General features: G+C 47.1%; 1 protein-coding gene across 1 annotated transcript in view; it reads right to left on the bottom strand.

The window, feature by feature from the left end:
• Positions 1–962: 962 nt before the first annotated feature.
• Positions 963–16,536, bottom strand: part of DDRGK1 (DDRGK domain containing 1) — a 50,631-nt gene continuing 35,057 nt past the window's right edge. Inside the window, exons 6-10 of the mRNA XM_044428350.1 lie at positions 14,761–14,883; positions 11,411–11,449; positions 4,413–4,469; positions 3,964–4,012; positions 963–1,315 (exon numbers count right to left, since the gene is read on the bottom strand). Of these exons, the coding sequence (XP_044284285.1) occupies positions 1,143–1,315; positions 3,964–4,012; positions 4,413–4,469; positions 11,411–11,449; positions 14,761–14,883 (441 nt within the window). The 3' untranslated portion in view covers positions 963–1,142. The remainder of the gene's footprint in view (positions 1,316–3,963; positions 4,013–4,412; positions 4,470–11,410; positions 11,450–14,760; positions 14,884–16,536) is intronic.

The following is a 16,536-nucleotide window of genomic DNA, read 5'->3' as shown; positions in this document are numbered from 1 at the left end:
CCTTTTGAGGGGGAAAAAGTGTGTCTTACAGAGCAAAAAATACGGTAATCAGCTACACTGAATGTGTGGACATCTTTTGAAGCTTCAGACTTAGCAGTGGCTGAGCCTTTGCAGCTTTTCTTGTGCACAGGTCTGCATTTGTAATTGTGGTGAAAAACTCAGGCTCAACAGTGAAGTCGGTACCAACCTGCTGCACTCATCACACATTTTCTCATAGTCCAGTTTTGTAATTTTGTTGGGAAAGCAGCTTATCACAAGATTTTCCTCTTCTGTTCTGTTGTTTTGCTGGCACATGTCAGACAGAATTATCCAACCTCCAGGAACTGGAATGGAAGTTCCAGTAGCACAGCCCAACCGGGCAGCCTAAACCTCAGAAAGAGTTCAAACTATGCTGGGGGGTGGGGGGGGGGATCAAATATTTGCTGCAAGTGAAAAGCTGGCATGGGGGGGACAGATTTTTTGTCCACAATATGGTACATAGTTTTATGTTACTCATTTCTGGGAGTTTGTTAGGCAAGAAAGCCCTCAAAAAGAACACCCTTTGCTTGCAGCCTGAAATGGAACAATTTTACTCCCTGCTCATTCTCCTGCATGTATAACCCAGGCCTGTTTGAGCTCCTTGCCTTTCCAAATGAAGAGCAGGACTGGCTTTGGTTACAGCCAGCAATTTCTACTGGCGTTTGGGGATGGATTCCAGAAAAAGCATTGCGAGGGTAGAGTTCCCGCTCGCAGCATTCTTGTGGCAGCTTGCAGATCCCCAGCAAATGCGTACAATAAATGTGTGCGTTTGTGGGTGAGAGAACTAGTAGCTTGTTAGCAACAGGCATGCAAAGGTGGAGCAGGGTGTACATGCTGTGGAACAGAAGTGGGAGGGCCACAAACCTCTTGGAAATTTGCACTGAGCTCTGGAGGTTCTGCCTTTCTGTTCTGTTATTGAGAAGTATTCACTGGGAGCCAAAAGATTTCCACAAGTATCTGTTCTGTGTATTTTTCCTATATGCATGTTTTGCTTTCGCATTTGATATATATCCTTGCAATTCAGGTCAGGCACACTTCTTAGCTATTCATTTGGAGGTATGGGGAGCTGTTTCCCATTTTATATGGCACTTTATTTCTGTCCCCCAAACCTAGCGACAGGTTCCTCATGCCAGCCCCTTAGTGACTGCTCTGGTCTCAGGTTCCAGGTTGATAAGAGAATTGCTTTGCTGGGCCAGTTCTGTAATGGAGACCCGTCCTCTCCGACGAATAAACTCAGCTACGGCGCTCATCTCCTCCGGCGTGATGTAGATGAACTTGCCCCGGTCATCGATTACACCTAGAGAAAACGAGACGGTAGAATTAAACTCCAGAATTCGCAGTTATTTCATATAGTTCCCTAATTAGGGCTGTCAGTCTGTCTCTAAAGTTTGGGCTGGGTTACACGATCTGCCTTTTCTGTTCATGGCTCAAAATCCTACAAGCCAGGCTCCAGCAGAATGTGGACCGAGAACTACCAGAAGTACAGGCAGGATTTCGAAGAGGGAGAGGAACTAGAAAGCAAATTGCCAAGATATGCTGGATCGTGGAGAAAGCGAGGGAGTTCCAGAAAAACATCTGTTTCATTGACTATGCTAAAGCCTTTGATTGTGTGGATCACAACAAATTGTGGCAAGTTCTTAAAGAGATGGGAGTACCTGACCATCTTATTTGTCTCTTGAGAAACCTATATGCGGGTCAAGAAGCAACAGTGAGAACTGGACACAGAACTACTGATTGGTTCAAAAATTAAGAAAGGAGTTCGGCAAGGCTGTATACTGTTGCCCTGCCTATTTAACATATGCAGAGCACATCATGAGAAAGGTGGGCCTAGATGAATCACCAGTTGGAATTAAGACTGCTGGGAGAAATATCAACAACCTCAAATATGCAGATGATACCACTCTCATGGCAGAAAGTGAAGAGGAACTAAAGAGCCTCTTGATGTGGGTGAAGGAGAGTGCAAAAGTTGGCTTGAAACTCAACATTAAGAAATCTAGGACCATGGCATCCAGTCCTCTCACTTCCTGGCAAAGAGATGGGGAAGAAATGGAGGCAGTGACAAATTTTATTTCCCTGGGCTCCAAGATCACCGGAGATGGGGACTGCAGCCAAGAAATTAAAAGACGCTTGCTCCTGGGGAGGAAAGTGATGGCAAATCTAGACAGCATACTAAAAAGCAGACATCACCCTGCCAACAAAAGTGTGTATAGTCAAGGCTATGGTTTTCCCAGTTGCAATGTATGGCTGTGAAAGCTGGACCCTAAGGAAGGCTGAGCGCCGAAGAACTGAGGCCTTTGAATCGTGGTGCTGGAGGAGACTCCTGTGAGTCCCTTGGACCACAAGCCAATCAAACCGATCAGTCCTAGAGGAGATCAACCCTGACTGCTTTTTTGGAAGGCCAGATACTGAAGATGAAACTCAAAAACCTTGGCCACTGAATGAGAAGGAAGGACTCCCTGGAGAAGAGCCTAATGCTGGGAACAATAGATGGCAAAAGAAGAAGGGGACAGCAGAGGATGAGGTGGCTGGATGGAGTCACTGAAGCAGTGGGTGTGAGCTTGGGTGCACTCCGGGGATGGTGGAGGACAGGAAGGCCTGGAGGAGTGCTGTCCATGGGGTCGCGATGGGTCAGACACGACTTCGCGACTAACAACACAAGATCTGCACTTTAGGGCTGCATCCTTGGACCGGTTAAAGGGTACCTTTAGGGTTTAGGGCCCAGTGAGCCTCATGGTTGTTGAGTGAGAATTCAGACCTGGATCTTCCCCGTCAGAGGCAAACCTCCTCTTCACTGCACTCTTCCCAGGGCGTCTCTGCACAAGGCTCGTCTCACGTGCTCATGACTCCTCTCTCAGTGCCTTGCAGGAACCTTTTCACAGCCTTGTCAGCCTCCAGGGCCTCGCTCCTGTTTTGCTGCTATTCCTGCAGCTCTTTTTAGAGTGAGGAAAATCAGGGAGTCTTTCTTAATCTGCTATTCTGCCACATCACAGCTGCGTGGAATAACCCATTTATGCATTAAGCTCCCCACTGGAACCTGGCTGGTGCCGAATTTGACATCTCTTTGGCACCAGGTTAAGGCGACCCTCTTTTCTGAGGTTTTTAAAGACTTGCTTAGCCACCCAGGGGCTTGGAGGGGGACCACCAGGTGCTTTTGCACTCTTCTTGTCCTTTGTACTGACTGTTTTTTACCCTGTTTTAAGATTTATTAATTTTTTGATGTGTTTGTTGTATTTTTTGTTTTGTTTTTATGGATTGTGTAAGCTGCCCAGAGAGCTTCAAGTGGGGCTGATTTAGAAATTAGAATAGCAGCAGCAGCAGCAGCCACCACCACCACAAATGATAGCACCACCTTGTGGTTCTGTAATGGAATGCATAGACAGAGCAAAAAGAGCATGGGGAGAACCCCCCCCCCCCCCCGCAAAGGAACTGCTCTTAATTCCTGCAAAGAATACAGAAGCAGAAGTCTCGGTAAAGGGGCCAGGTAAGAGCCATACCTAAAAGAAGTCTTAAGAGGCTAGGCTGCCTGTAGGGAAGGCTAGGAAAGCAAGCACGTCCAAAGTATCTACTCTACTCCGAAACCATCTACTCTACTCCGAAAGTGGCAACAAGACCAGCTGGCCTCCTTCGGCCCGCTGGGCAGCCCTGCTGGCACAGCAAAGGGTGCTCCGGCTTGCTGCAATCCGTGTCCAGCAATGGCCCACCCGGCTGAGCCCTCTCCAAGGCAACCGCTCCTCTCTCACTTCGCTCTTTGGAATCCACCTGCAACTCTTTTTACCCACATGGCTGAGGTGTGCACCACCAGGGTGCTGTCAAATGAAGCCACAGCAGAATAAACACTGAATACACAGATCAACAGAAGATGTTCGGGAAGAGCGGCTATGAAGATGCAGACATCTGTTTCTCTCTAAACAGAGCGATCCAACCCTATAATGTTTTCGCTGTTACCTGTTAGTGTTCCATCTGCCATCAGGTCTTGTACTCTATTAATTGCATCCTGTTGAGGGAAAACAAATCAATCAAACAGCAACTCTGCATTTCCAGGTGCCCTGGCGCGCGTTCAGGCAGTGTACCGGCATTTCCGTGCAGGCCTGGAAAGCGTCTGCTCTACCTGAAGGAGCTCGGGAATCTGCCTGATGCTATGGACACAGGTCAGCAAGGCTGCGTACTGTCCACCCTGGGCTTCCCCCGCATGCTGCCCCCCCCGACGACTCCTAGCATGCACATGGGGGAGGATGACAACTATGCTTCAATATATCTGGAAGGCAGCAGGTTGGGGAAGGCTGGCTTGTGCTGGGGGGGGGGGGGCGTTCCATGGTCCCACAGCTCAGAGCCAGGCGCCTCTTGCGTACAGAGCTCATGACCCCCCCCCTCCGGTCTGGCCTGCACGTGCATACCTGTGTCCGTATCCCCAGGTGGGACGCCAGGTCTTCCAGAAGAACGACTTTGGCGCTCTGTGGAGGAAAGGAAAAATCTGAAACGAGCTACGCCAACGCACACACTGGGTAGTTGCCATGAAATGCTTTACTTGACTAACGCAACTCATTTGTCACGGAACTTCACGGGGATGAGCCAACTCTAGAATTGTCTGCTGGACTTCGCTATCATGTAGAATCTGAAGGCTGACCAAAGGGAGCCAAGCACAGAATCTTGATTTGCGGGTGCAGCCCGATGGGAAAAAGGGGCTCAGGCCTGGAACTCGCGAGCCACACACCGAGAGCGCTTGCAAAAACAGGTACAAATCTGAATTAGCGTAGACTATGGATTCTAACACCTTTATTCAGCTGTTCAGCAGCACAGCAATGTACTAAATATACAACTGAGAAGGAAGCGGATTTTGTTTCTATTGTTAAAAAAGACAGCGAGTCAGAAACTTTAGCCAATCCACTGGAAATGATCTAGTGATCTACCAGGAGGTCCCACTTTACCTTCTGCTGACTGCTGATGTAGAACAGGAGTTAGCAGAAGACCGTTCCCTTGGAGATCTATAATAGATCAACAAGGGCATCTGACCTCCAGAGCTGAACAAGCCCAAGTACAAAGGAAAACAAAAAGAATTTCTTGCCACTGCTGGGATTGTGTCCGTCACTCCCAGCCTCTGTGTTCTCACTTGTAAAGCGGCCGTCTTTGACTAGGTCCTTGAGGCCAGGCTTGCTGGCAAACATCAGAGCTGTGTTAGAGTCCCTGGCTTGCATTAACTCAGGTGCAGATTCATCTACACAGTGTACAGCTAAAGAGCTGCTCCACTCCCTTATCCAGTATTTTGCATTCTGCACCCAACAACCACACGTTTTGTACCTGGCTCTGGCCAGCAGACTTTAGGGTTTGATTAAGAAAAAGTATAGATCTGTTGGAGGTATAGATCTGTCCTTCTGGTGTCATGGACAGCAAACTCTTGTTCTATTCTACTTATTTATTGTAAGCCACCACGAGACATTCCGGAAGGGGCGGGATAGAAAAGCTTTTAATAAACAAACAAACACACACACACACAAACAAACAAACTTGATCATAATTAGCAGTACTGGAAACAGCTGCCTGGAATGAGAAGCAGTGCTGTATCAAAAACTTACCTCGCTTTTCTCAACCACCTGCATGCAATCTGATAGAAGAGAGTTTGCCTTTAAATTCAAAGGGAAGACATTCCCCGCTGGGTTGGGGTCAGGTTACGGAGGGGGCAGCCCAGGAGTGTCATGAGTGCCTTGTCCTTCTGCCCTGCAGAATCGCTCCAGCAGCTCCCCACACTTCACGTTAAAGCCCCAGGAAAGGCTTCCTCACCTCCCATGAGGCTTTTTCCACATGCAGGTAAAGCAAGCTCAAGAACACCGCAGAAATACAGATCACCTTAGAATGAGGCAGAGTAATGGGAGCTTTTGCCATGGGAGAAGACGTGTTTCTAGGAATTGGGCAGATTTTAGCTCAGCACTAGCCCCACCTCTTCCACGGAGCTCGACACAGCACTGCTCCCCTCTGTCTCCAGCCTTACATCCTCACCTCCAATCATGCAAGGGGTGGAAGATTTGGCAATGCTTCAGTGTAGGGCCGCAAGGTTGGTGGCCGGTTTGCAGGGGAGGGGGTATGAGGCGAGGCTGAGGGAACTGGGTCTCTTCAGCCTGGAGAAGAGGAGACTCAGGGGGGATCTGTTGGCGACATACAGGTATGTGAGGGGATGTCACACGGAGGTGGGAAGAGACCTGTTCTCCCCTGCAGAGGAGGGCAGGACGCGCTCCAACGGAGCAAAGCTCAGGGAGCCAAGGTTCCATTTGGATGCCAGGAAGCACTTCCTGACAGTCAGGACCCCGAGGGTGTGGAATGGGCTTCCACGGGAGGCGGTTGAGGCCCCATCGGTGCGGGTGTTCAAGGACAGGCTGGACGTGCACATGGTGGGCATGTCATGAGCGGAGCCTGCTGGAGCCGGGGTCAGACTAGATGGCCCGGGAGACCCCTTCTGACTCGCTCTGTTTCTGTGTTTCTATGCAAGAAGCCAATTACGAAGGGGGACCCAAAAAACCCAGGAATTCTCTTCGGAGCGCGGGCCCCTTGTAGTGTAGGTTTTTCCCGCTAGGTGAGTGTTGTAGGCACCCATCTGCATCGGCTGGGGTGTTGCGAGAGGCCGCGTGTGGCTCCAGTGAGCTTTTTTTGGAGACGCTCAACGTCTTTGCTTATTTCGTGACGGCTGATTTACATGAACAATGTGCGGTGGTGAAATTTCATTCAGCTGAATGTTCAGTAGTTTTTGACCAAAAACGGCATGACCCTCGCAGCTTGCCCTGTGCTACTTTTTGTTTTTCCCCTGGATGAAAAAAGCCCTCAAAGGGAAACGTTTTGCAGATGTGGAAGAGATGAAACAAAAAATGGCACTAAAAGGCATCAAAATCGATGAGTTCAAAACCTGTTTTGAGCAGTGGAAAAATGTCCTGATAGGTGTATTGCATCAAACAGTGTGTACTTTGAAGGTAACTGAAGTTGGAACATGTAAAAATAAATACACAATTTTAAATAATAATTGATTTTTTTGGGTACCCCTTCATATATGGATATCTGGCCTGCCCTTGTCAAACACGGTTTAACATATTTTTCCCAGCTGCATTTCTGTATACACATGCTCATGTACTTCACATCTATTAACTCAACTGAATAAATCCAGATCTTTGTACTTACAGTCTATTTTTGCTTTAATTCTATTATTTATTCAGTTTATAACCCATGTTTCCTGCCAAGGAACACATGTTGCTTACATAATTCTCCTCCTGCTCTCAATCTTACCCACACAACAACCCTGTGAGGTAGGTTGGGCTGTGAGTCTGTGACTGGCCCCAAGTCCCCCAGTGAGCTCCAGGGATGAATGAGGACTGGAACCCAGAGCTACCAGATCCCCAGTCCAACAGGCTAACCACTAGACAACACTGCCTCTCCCGCCTCAGGTCTGTGGGCATCCCTGAGCAGGGCTCTTGATGGGCCACAACAAGGCACTGCGTGGCCAACACCTGAGAGCTGGGCCAGCAGCCGCGAGCATGTGGCAGCCTGACCAGGGGACCCTCTCCTTCCAAATTAGCTCTCAGCCACAACTTGGAATGGAAGTGAAACAAGAAGGGCTTCTCTCTCGCACACGGGAAACAGTACGAACACACGCCGTGCCGCCGGCAAGAGCAGCTGTTCTCGTACTTGAAAGCCCTGGGATTTTATTGCATTTCTGTTGTCTGTTTTTATGAATTTTTGCAAGCTACCCAGAGAGCTTTGGCTGTGGGGTGCTACAGAAATGCAGATGATGATGATGACGACGATGGTGGGGGGGGGGGTGGCGGGCTGTGCGGGCCAAGCTGGAATGGTGTGTCCGTTTGACTCTGTATGTGCAGGAGTGGAGGGTCTGGGGCTAAAAATGGCTTGGAGGCCAAGCCATGGCTCAAATATGGCTCTCTGGACTTGAAAAATGTAGTAACTGACAGCTTAAAAATGCAGTGTGGAAACTGGGGGTGTCTCTAACCTCCAGGGACAACGGAGAGGCCCAGCTCTAGCAGGGTTCCAGCTCTCCCGCTCTTGTTTACATCAAGGAATTTTCTGAAGAGTTTTACTAGTTTGAGGCTTTTGCTTCTCAGTCCTGTCACTGCAGGTCAGATTTCCAGGTTTTAGTGTCACACGAGGGGATAGATGCAATTTTATGCAAATATAAGAACAGCCCTCTAGGATTGGATGGAATCGTCTGTGCTGTCCTGTCTTTTCTTTCTGCAAGCTGATATGCAAAGGAATAGAGTCCCTGAATGCGGCAGGTCCATCTAGTTACCACTGTCAACAGCCAAAGTTAAAGCTAACAATGTCCAAAGGAGCCATCCTGTGCATATTTAGATAGGAAAGGGTTGTACAATTCCCAGCACTCCTCATCCACATGTCAAAAGCATGGCCTTAGAACGCGATCCCACGCTGGCTTCAACAGAAAAATGTCTTACATTTGATAGGGCTTTTCCCCATCTAAACATGCACAGATTATGTCTTAATTCTTTTTAAACTTCACCCAAACTGGTAGCTGTAAGCATTTGTCCCAGCAGCGAGTGCCAGAAATCGGTGGTGTATTTTCTTTCACTGATTATCCTTATACATGTTTTTCTTCATGAATCTCTGCCACCTCTCCTGAACCCCAAGTGCAAAGCTGACTCTTCAAACACCGGTTTTCGTACCCTGGTAAAAGCAGCACTTTTTACAAAGGAAGAAACAAATGACAGAACAGGGAAATAAATTGTTCAGCAGCTCATTAGACAGCCTCCAATCCCATGCATCCCTTAGTTATGAAGTCTGGTGCAGCCAAGCTAGAGAACTGAGTATTATGGACTGAACGTATTGAACTGGCACCAGTCCATGAAAACCAGTTCTCAGAGCTTGGAACTGCCAGGGTCCTGCATCTTCGTTTGAACGGATTTGGGGACAAGCATAAAGGGCAGGGCAAACCTACGGTCTTGTTACACCGGGAAGCAGCTTGGCTAGGACTAACCCCAACAGACAGCCGAAAAGTCACTGGCAACAAGCGAGGAAACAGAGACGCAGCATCGCTGCAAGTCGCTCACTCATCAGGATGCAACACGCTGATAACAGACCCCTGGAACCGTGGACTGGGAAAGCAGCGTTCCACACAAGGCAGTGGCTTTAGCACCGTTATACTTCCTCAGTCCAGGAGCCAGAGTGGATTTGCAGTGTGTAGAAAGACTCCCTTGGACAGAGGAAAAATGACAGGATTTAAAAAACCGAATGATACTTCCTCAAGACAAAGTTATATTAAGTACCTCCACGGGTCGTGCAACAACTGATCACAAAAATTCAGGGTTTTCTATTCTCACCCCACCCCACGGTTACATGCTTGAGGTGAGCTATTTGTTAGCAAAAATGGTGCAAAAGTTAAGGTCTTTGCTTCTCATTTGGGCAGCGTGGGAGGGACTGTTTGAAGGTTTAAACAGGGTGAATCAAGGTTTCAAGTCTGCCTTGAAAGCAGCCTTAAAGGTTTGCATGACCTTTATCTTGTAAAAGGTGCTTTGAGAGGGTGGAAAAAATACACACATGCAGATGTGGAAAGCCTGAAGTACAGTTTGATTTGCCATTGAAAGAGAGCCTGATTGGTGGCGAACTGGGACTCCTGTCTTCCTGTTAAGCGTCTCTGCTTGTCCGCCTCTTTTCCCCCAATTGCATCTGCTTAACCCCGAAATAAGTAGCCGCTAATACAAAGTGACTAAAAACAAAACTGTTTTTCAACTGAGTCTCTCTGTCTCAGAGAAACACACACACACGGTATATCCAAGCAGAAACTTCTACAAAGAGGGAACTAGGCGTTGTTTTCCTGCCATCAGGTAAGTTCAGCTTCCCCACGGGCTTCCTTTCCAAATTGCACACACTCAGTTTCAAATGCAGCACTGATTTCCTCTTTTTTCATTGCCCTTTCCATCTCTCTACACGTCTCCCAAGCACATCATAGCAATACAGCTAATTTCACATTATATGCTTAATTAAGCACTCGTCTAGCACTTTAATTATTTGGGTTTGTTTTGGAAAAAGGCCCACTTGGATTTCTTAAGCTTGGAAAAAGACTGTCCTGGAAGGACTGGGGGTGGGATTCGACTGTGCCTGTCACAACAGCTGGCCAATCAGTTCACCCCGTAGCTCCTGCAGGTACAAGCAGGTAACACTCGTTTAGACCCCGTTATTACTGGAAACCATGAATGGGGCTGAAGAGCTACAGCGGCACACGGTTCCTGCTTGCAAATATCTGTTATTGGGAAATAAAGATGATGCACAGGGTCTCAATCCAGAAAGGAATACTGAAGTGGAGTATCTTGCTCTACCCCATCGAAGCATCGCTTCATTGTTATCCATCTCAGAAAGGCCAATGGCTCTCAGGTTACATTTTAATTCAGAAAAAGCAGATGCTTTGAGTATGTTAGGATGCCACAACGACTGCTTCTCTCATTCATAGGTTGGTGCCCAGTGGCTGCTTCTTTGCAGGGAGGAGGTTACAATCTGGATAAACTTTGTGGCAGATGCGCACACGCTTTTTAACTATCTACTCATCTCTTGAAACATAATGCAAGGACAACGAAAATGGATTCTCCATGCCCTCTTGTCAGCTAAAAAGACAAATATTACAACATGGGAAGGACATAGGGTCACCCCTGAAGACACAGCGGGTTAAGCATGATTAATGAATGAACGAATACATGGGTATATGGCTGCTTAACAATCTCTGACAATGACAGTGCATTTTGCTATGTACAAAATAGGTCGGGTTACATGCCATATGCATTCATTGTAATAGTTTCATGTATGTTTCATCTAATAAAAGTGTAACACTTTATTTTCTAAATTTTGATTCTTTGCTTTTGTTTTTCAAAATTCACAATTTGAATTAATAGGGAAAAAAGGTACACCTGGATGCACTCAGCTTCTCTTCCCAACTTTTTCTCCAGGGAAGCCACCGGCCTTATCTAGGCTCCATTTCTTGCTATTTCCAGCTCTTGAATCCCAGAACCTGGATATACTGAACCTCAGGCTGCCAAGTTCGGCACTGAGCGTATGCTCTACAGCTGTGATTTCAACTCGAAAGGTTTGTAGGCTACAGATCTTGATCCCAGTTGTGCTGCTGGACAGGAACTGGGATGCTGAAGTGCAGCACCTCATGCAACACCTTTTCAACGCCCTCAAGAGCAACCAAGCTGACGAGTGAATGCAGACACTCTATTCAACTGGTGCAGCACAAATACCCTCATGTGCATGGCATCTCTTGGAATTTCAGCAAGATGCTTGGACTGTCAAAGAATCAAACTGTAGCATCCAAGGATTATCACCATCACCATCATCATCCTCATTATTATTAAAAACAGATTCTAGGGAGAAAGTAAAATATGGGAGAACAACATACCTTGATGTACTCGAGAAGTTCCGTTAAGAAGCTACGTGACTAGGCACAGCAAGAGAAAAAAAGGTTAATTTAAAAGAGAAAGTAGAACAGTAAACTGCAATTCTGAAAACAAACAGATTAGGGAATCTGGTCTTAAATCTAGTCACTATTCAAAGGATATGTTATAAGAATACTAGAAGATTCTTAAATTTTAGAATACTCTGCCCTCGGTCAGCCATGATTAGGGGTTTCCAGGAAAGTAGGGAAGACAAGATGGAAAAGCTTTTGGCAAAGTTTTTAGAAATTTTGGAAAAACTTCCACCCACCCACCAGTTTCTTACGGATTTTTCTGTAGTGGCTTAAGAACATTCCCACCACCTCTGTGAGCCACGCAAAACAAGTTCGGGTTGCTCCTTCAACATGTCTTGAAATTGGCCCAAGTGATTCTTGGATCAGATTTGCAAGAAAATGACCTACATTTAGAGAGCTGTACATGTATGAAAAGCTTGACCTTGCAGCTAATTTCCAGACCCCCTGTGCAGTACCATCTTGGTTTGCTTCTTTGAACCTCTTCTCAAAAGCCATCCCTTCCATATTGAAGCATAGTATAAACTCTATATGATCATCATCTTCTTACATTCTCTCTTCTCTCCTCCCCTGTAGTGAAATTTAGATTGTAAGATCTCTGGGGCAGAGACATTTTCTGTGAGCATATGTTGCTTGAAAAACACCCTTCCATAAAATATGTACGGAAATCAGCACTGTAACCTGGAAAGATTGGGATTTTGCAATGCTTATGCAATCAACTGCATTTTTAATGCAATAATAAAATATTTACCAATTCAAAATTATTTCTAGGCCACCTTTAATGGGAAGAATGTTTTTGAGGTGTGAGATTTGGTAAGACAAACAACAAAGTAATTTAAAAATATATTCAGAGCTCAACATTTTGCCTCTGCTCTCATCATAAGCTGTGTCACTGAATGGCTGCCAAAAATAGTAGATTGGTGCAAGTGCACATACATGCATGAATTTGTTTTATATTTTTAATGTATTATATTTTAATTTATGTTGTGAGCCGCCCCGAGGCTTCGGCAAATGGGGCAGCATAGAAATGTTTTGAATGAATGAATGAATGCACACGCGTGCGTGCGCGCGCACACACACCCCAGCAAAGCCTGATAGTCACCTGTAAAAATTATTAATAAATAAATAAATAAGTGTATTCTGCAGTAAACACAAATCAAAAAGATACCAGCCTGGATTCCATATTGCTCACTATTAATTTGGATCAGAATCTGGAAGACCAATATGTCTGTCAGAGTTATCATATACTGGTCTATTGAAAAGCAAGTCTCAGAGAAACCCTTAGCACAACTGGACTTGCTTCTGAGTAGATAATGTACCTGATGAGATTATAAGTGCCAAAACTGTGACAGCAATCATGCTTTTGGGGGGTGGGTTGGTTGTGTGATCAATGGGACTCGCATAAGTATTTAAAAATATTGGCAAAAACATCATGGATCATCTACAGAACAGAAGATGCAGCATTCCTCTCAATTCTAACATTTACTCTCGAGATTCCAGCAATGGCACTTTTGAGCCAACCCCCATGCAGTAAAAATTTGCTAAATACAGAAATCTTCAAAGATGCCAAGCACATCTTACAGGCTACCCGCAACACAGCGGGGCATCCTCTCTGTTGAAAAAAATAGCTCCTTTTAATTTGCTGCAGAGGACTTCATAGCAGTGGGAATTTTGCTCTCATGTGGTCAGGCTTCTTAGACTTCTGGAATCAGAAATACGACAACAACATAGGCTCTCATTACATGCCTCCTATTTTAGGAGTAGCTTTATAAAGATATGAATAGCTGATGAGTAAAGAAAAGCCCCTTGACCACGCAGTAAAAAGTGTGTAGGATTGAAGCGATGTTGATACAGAAAGTGACTGTGGAAGATTTTCACGGCTTCTTGAGGGCGCTTTGCTCTTTTATGTGGGAAGGCACTTCTCTCTCAGTGCGTTCTGCAGGTGCTACACCCAAGGCCAGGATTCGGCCTGCAATCTTAACAGCCCACAACCACCGACATAAAAGAGGACCTGGCTACCTGACGCTCTCTATTCAACGGTAATGTCTCCCGAATAACTGTGGATGTTGAATTGTTGATGTTTTGTGCTTCTGCTTTTCTACATGCCTAAACAGAAGTTAGGCATCTGAGCAGTCAAAGAAAAGATTGGGTCTACTGGCTTGTCAAATAGCGGTAAAGTATTATTGCAGATTAACCTTATGCGAGCAAAGAGGATAATCATCAGCAGGTTTGATACTCCCACTAATTAAAAACAAGGAGCTGTTACAATGAAATAACAACATCAACAGACAATCCTGTGGTTTGCAAGTGGCATTGAGAGGCCTCGAGGTACGATGCCCCGACCTCAGGTCTGAGAACTGAAGGTCTGTCCCCGTGTAGTTGGTGCAGAAGAACGGCGCCGGCTGCTCTCCGAGGTTGGGAAAGCGACCGCAGAGGTGGAAGAGGAGGAGACGCGGAAGGGTGAGATGCGGCTCATCTTGACCCCTTTCCAGCTTCCTTGCCTCCCACTCGGAATCGCTCCAGCCAAGCAGCCCAGCTCCCAAAATACGCAGGACAGGAGGCTGGGCGGGCGAAGACTGGCTCCAGCCGTGTGCAAATGCAGCTATGCAAACTCAGGCATCGCAACAGGATTACGCTGCAACGTATTTTATAGCATCCTTCCCCAAAGGAGGGCCGAGAAGTCTACACACGCTGCCCCTCCACTTCAGGCTTATAACAACTTGTGTTTCCCTGGGCCCTTGTCCAAAACTCCACTCCCTGTACCAGTAGCAGGAGCTCTGCGCTCGTCCAGAAGTTGTGGGACTCCAGCGGTCGCTAATGGCCAGCGACAACAGAAGCTGTTTTCCAACAACTTCCAGAAGGACCCAGTTTCCTCTGGGAGAAAATGCTGCCACGTTTCCTGCAGACTGTGGCAAGAACAGGCAGTAAGGAGTCACGACTTCTGACCTTGCTCGCCAAGAAAACCATGAGGAAATACACAGGGCAAGCTGCCACTGAGGCGGAGGAATTCTTGGAGCATCCAACTGTGGTCCAATAATAGCTGTCCATTCAATTAGCAATGCTAATTAGCTAATTAGCTTCACCTTTCTTCTACTAGGGCATGTTGCAAATTGCTCCGAGTCAATCCGATGAAACCAAGTCCTGCAGCTAGACTGTCTGCCTCCCCCAATTCCTGGCCTCCCCACTTTTTGGCCCCGTTTCCCCGAGAGATGAACCCTCCCACTTCCAGTATCCATAACTTCTATGCTGGGAAGCCCTTCCCCAACCAGCCAGGCAGCCCCTACCTCATCTTCCGTCATGGCCTCCTCCACCCCTTCTTCTTCCACCACGAAGCTCTCCTTCAGCTTGAGATATTCCTCGTATTCCCGCTGCTCTTCCTCTTCTTTGGCCTTCTTCTTTGCTTCTTCCTGCAAGAGTGGGAAGTGGGGAGGGTGTGACAGGAGAAAATGGAGTCATCTGATTGACATGCACTGCTCAGAGAGCTCGGGCTAGTAGGTCATACGAACATGAAATAAATAACAGGCAAATGGGTAGCCGCTAAATAAATTGCGTGTGATCTCTATCCTTCCCTCATTTGTGAGAGTCTGCTTTGAAACAGGGGTGTAGAATTGCAAGCCGAGAAGACTGATGGGGCTGCAATTTTGCAATGGCTGAGCCCTCTCCCTGGCTTAGCCTGCACTCCTTAACCAGCAATTAGTTGTGTGGCTATTCCAGCTTTTGGGCAGCTTCTCCCTCCATTCTAAAATGATTAAGTTACTGGCCGAAATGACTTTAAGCAAAAATATGCTGCTATTTTTGAATCTGCTCTTTTTTGCTTTTAGTTCTGCCCAACAGTTGGAAACTGGTCCCTGGAGGCGATTCCAAAATGGAACCATGCATTCCTTGGGTGGGAGGTGCTTCAGCACCCCTTATAAAACTACAGATCTGCCAGTGACTGAACCCCCACCCCAATTCCACACCAGCGTAAAAAAACAGAACTCAAACAAGCTTTGCTGCAGGTTTGGCAGTGACTTCCACCCCTTCCCCAGCCCCCGAAGGAAGACCGATGTCCAGAATTCAACAAGCTTCAATTCAGAGTGTGGGTTTTGCATACAGAAGGTCTCGGCTGCACCATCTCCAGGTTGAGCCATGCCTAGTACAGAGAGCAACAGGGTGTATCCTTAGCCTCAACCACCTCACAAAACAGACTTTTGACCGTGCTATCGCAGTTCCTGCTTACCTTGCCATCAGCCCTGCACTTCAACAAGCAGAAGAGGCAAGCCGGGAGGACGCGCCTCTGATGAGCTGCCTCTCAAGCAACCCCGTTACCAGAATTGCTAACCAGAAAGGAAGCCAAAGCTCGCAGTGTGTGTTGGCATTTGCGGAAGACAAGCACGCTGGTCTTATAGAGCAAAACATTTACCAATTTGCATAAGCCGGTCTCTAACGTACCCCAGAGAATAGGAAGTCCCTGCCCCTCGCGCCAAGCCATCTCTTTGCAGCTGTTAGACTCAGCCCTGTCTTTACTCAGATCAGGAGTGAATTTCTGAAATCCACAAAGAAGCAATCGCCATCCAGTCCCTAGTGTGATGCTAGTATGACTTATCAGGTGTGATTTATCTAGGAAATGCATCCCCACAAAATGTCGCGATTGCCTGCACAGATGGCTTTCAAGAACTAGGGAAAGCCCTGCGGGATCAGACCACCTAGCCCAGCATGCTGGTCATCCAGCAGCCAACCAGCTGTCCATGGGAAATCCGCAAGCAAGGCCTGGCCACAACAGAACCTTCTTGCCCATGTTGCCCACCTGCAACTGGCGTGCCTAGGTGTCCTGCCTCCGGATGCTGGAGGCAGCACTTAGCCATCCGGACCAGCATCCATGGGTCGCCTTCTCTCCGGGAATTGGTCCAATCCCCTTTTAAAGCCATCCTGATTGGTGGCCCATTCCTGCATCTTCTGGAAGTGAATTCCACAGTTCAGTTGTGGGATCTGTCCTGAATTTCCCACCAAACAGCTTCATGGGTGACCATGCTGAGCTCTAGCATTGTGTGTGTGATTGTGTGTGTGTGTGTGTGTGTGTG

The sequence above is a fragment of the Varanus komodoensis genome, unplaced genomic scaffold (genome assembly GCF_004798865.1).
Source record: "Varanus komodoensis strain SLA01 unplaced genomic scaffold, ASM479886v1 scaffold2, whole genome shotgun sequence".
Lineage (NCBI taxonomy): Eukaryota > Metazoa > Chordata > Lepidosauria > Squamata > Varanidae > Varanus > Varanus komodoensis.
Note: the sequence above shows the minus strand (reverse complement) of the source record. Positions and strands in the feature narration are given on the sequence as shown.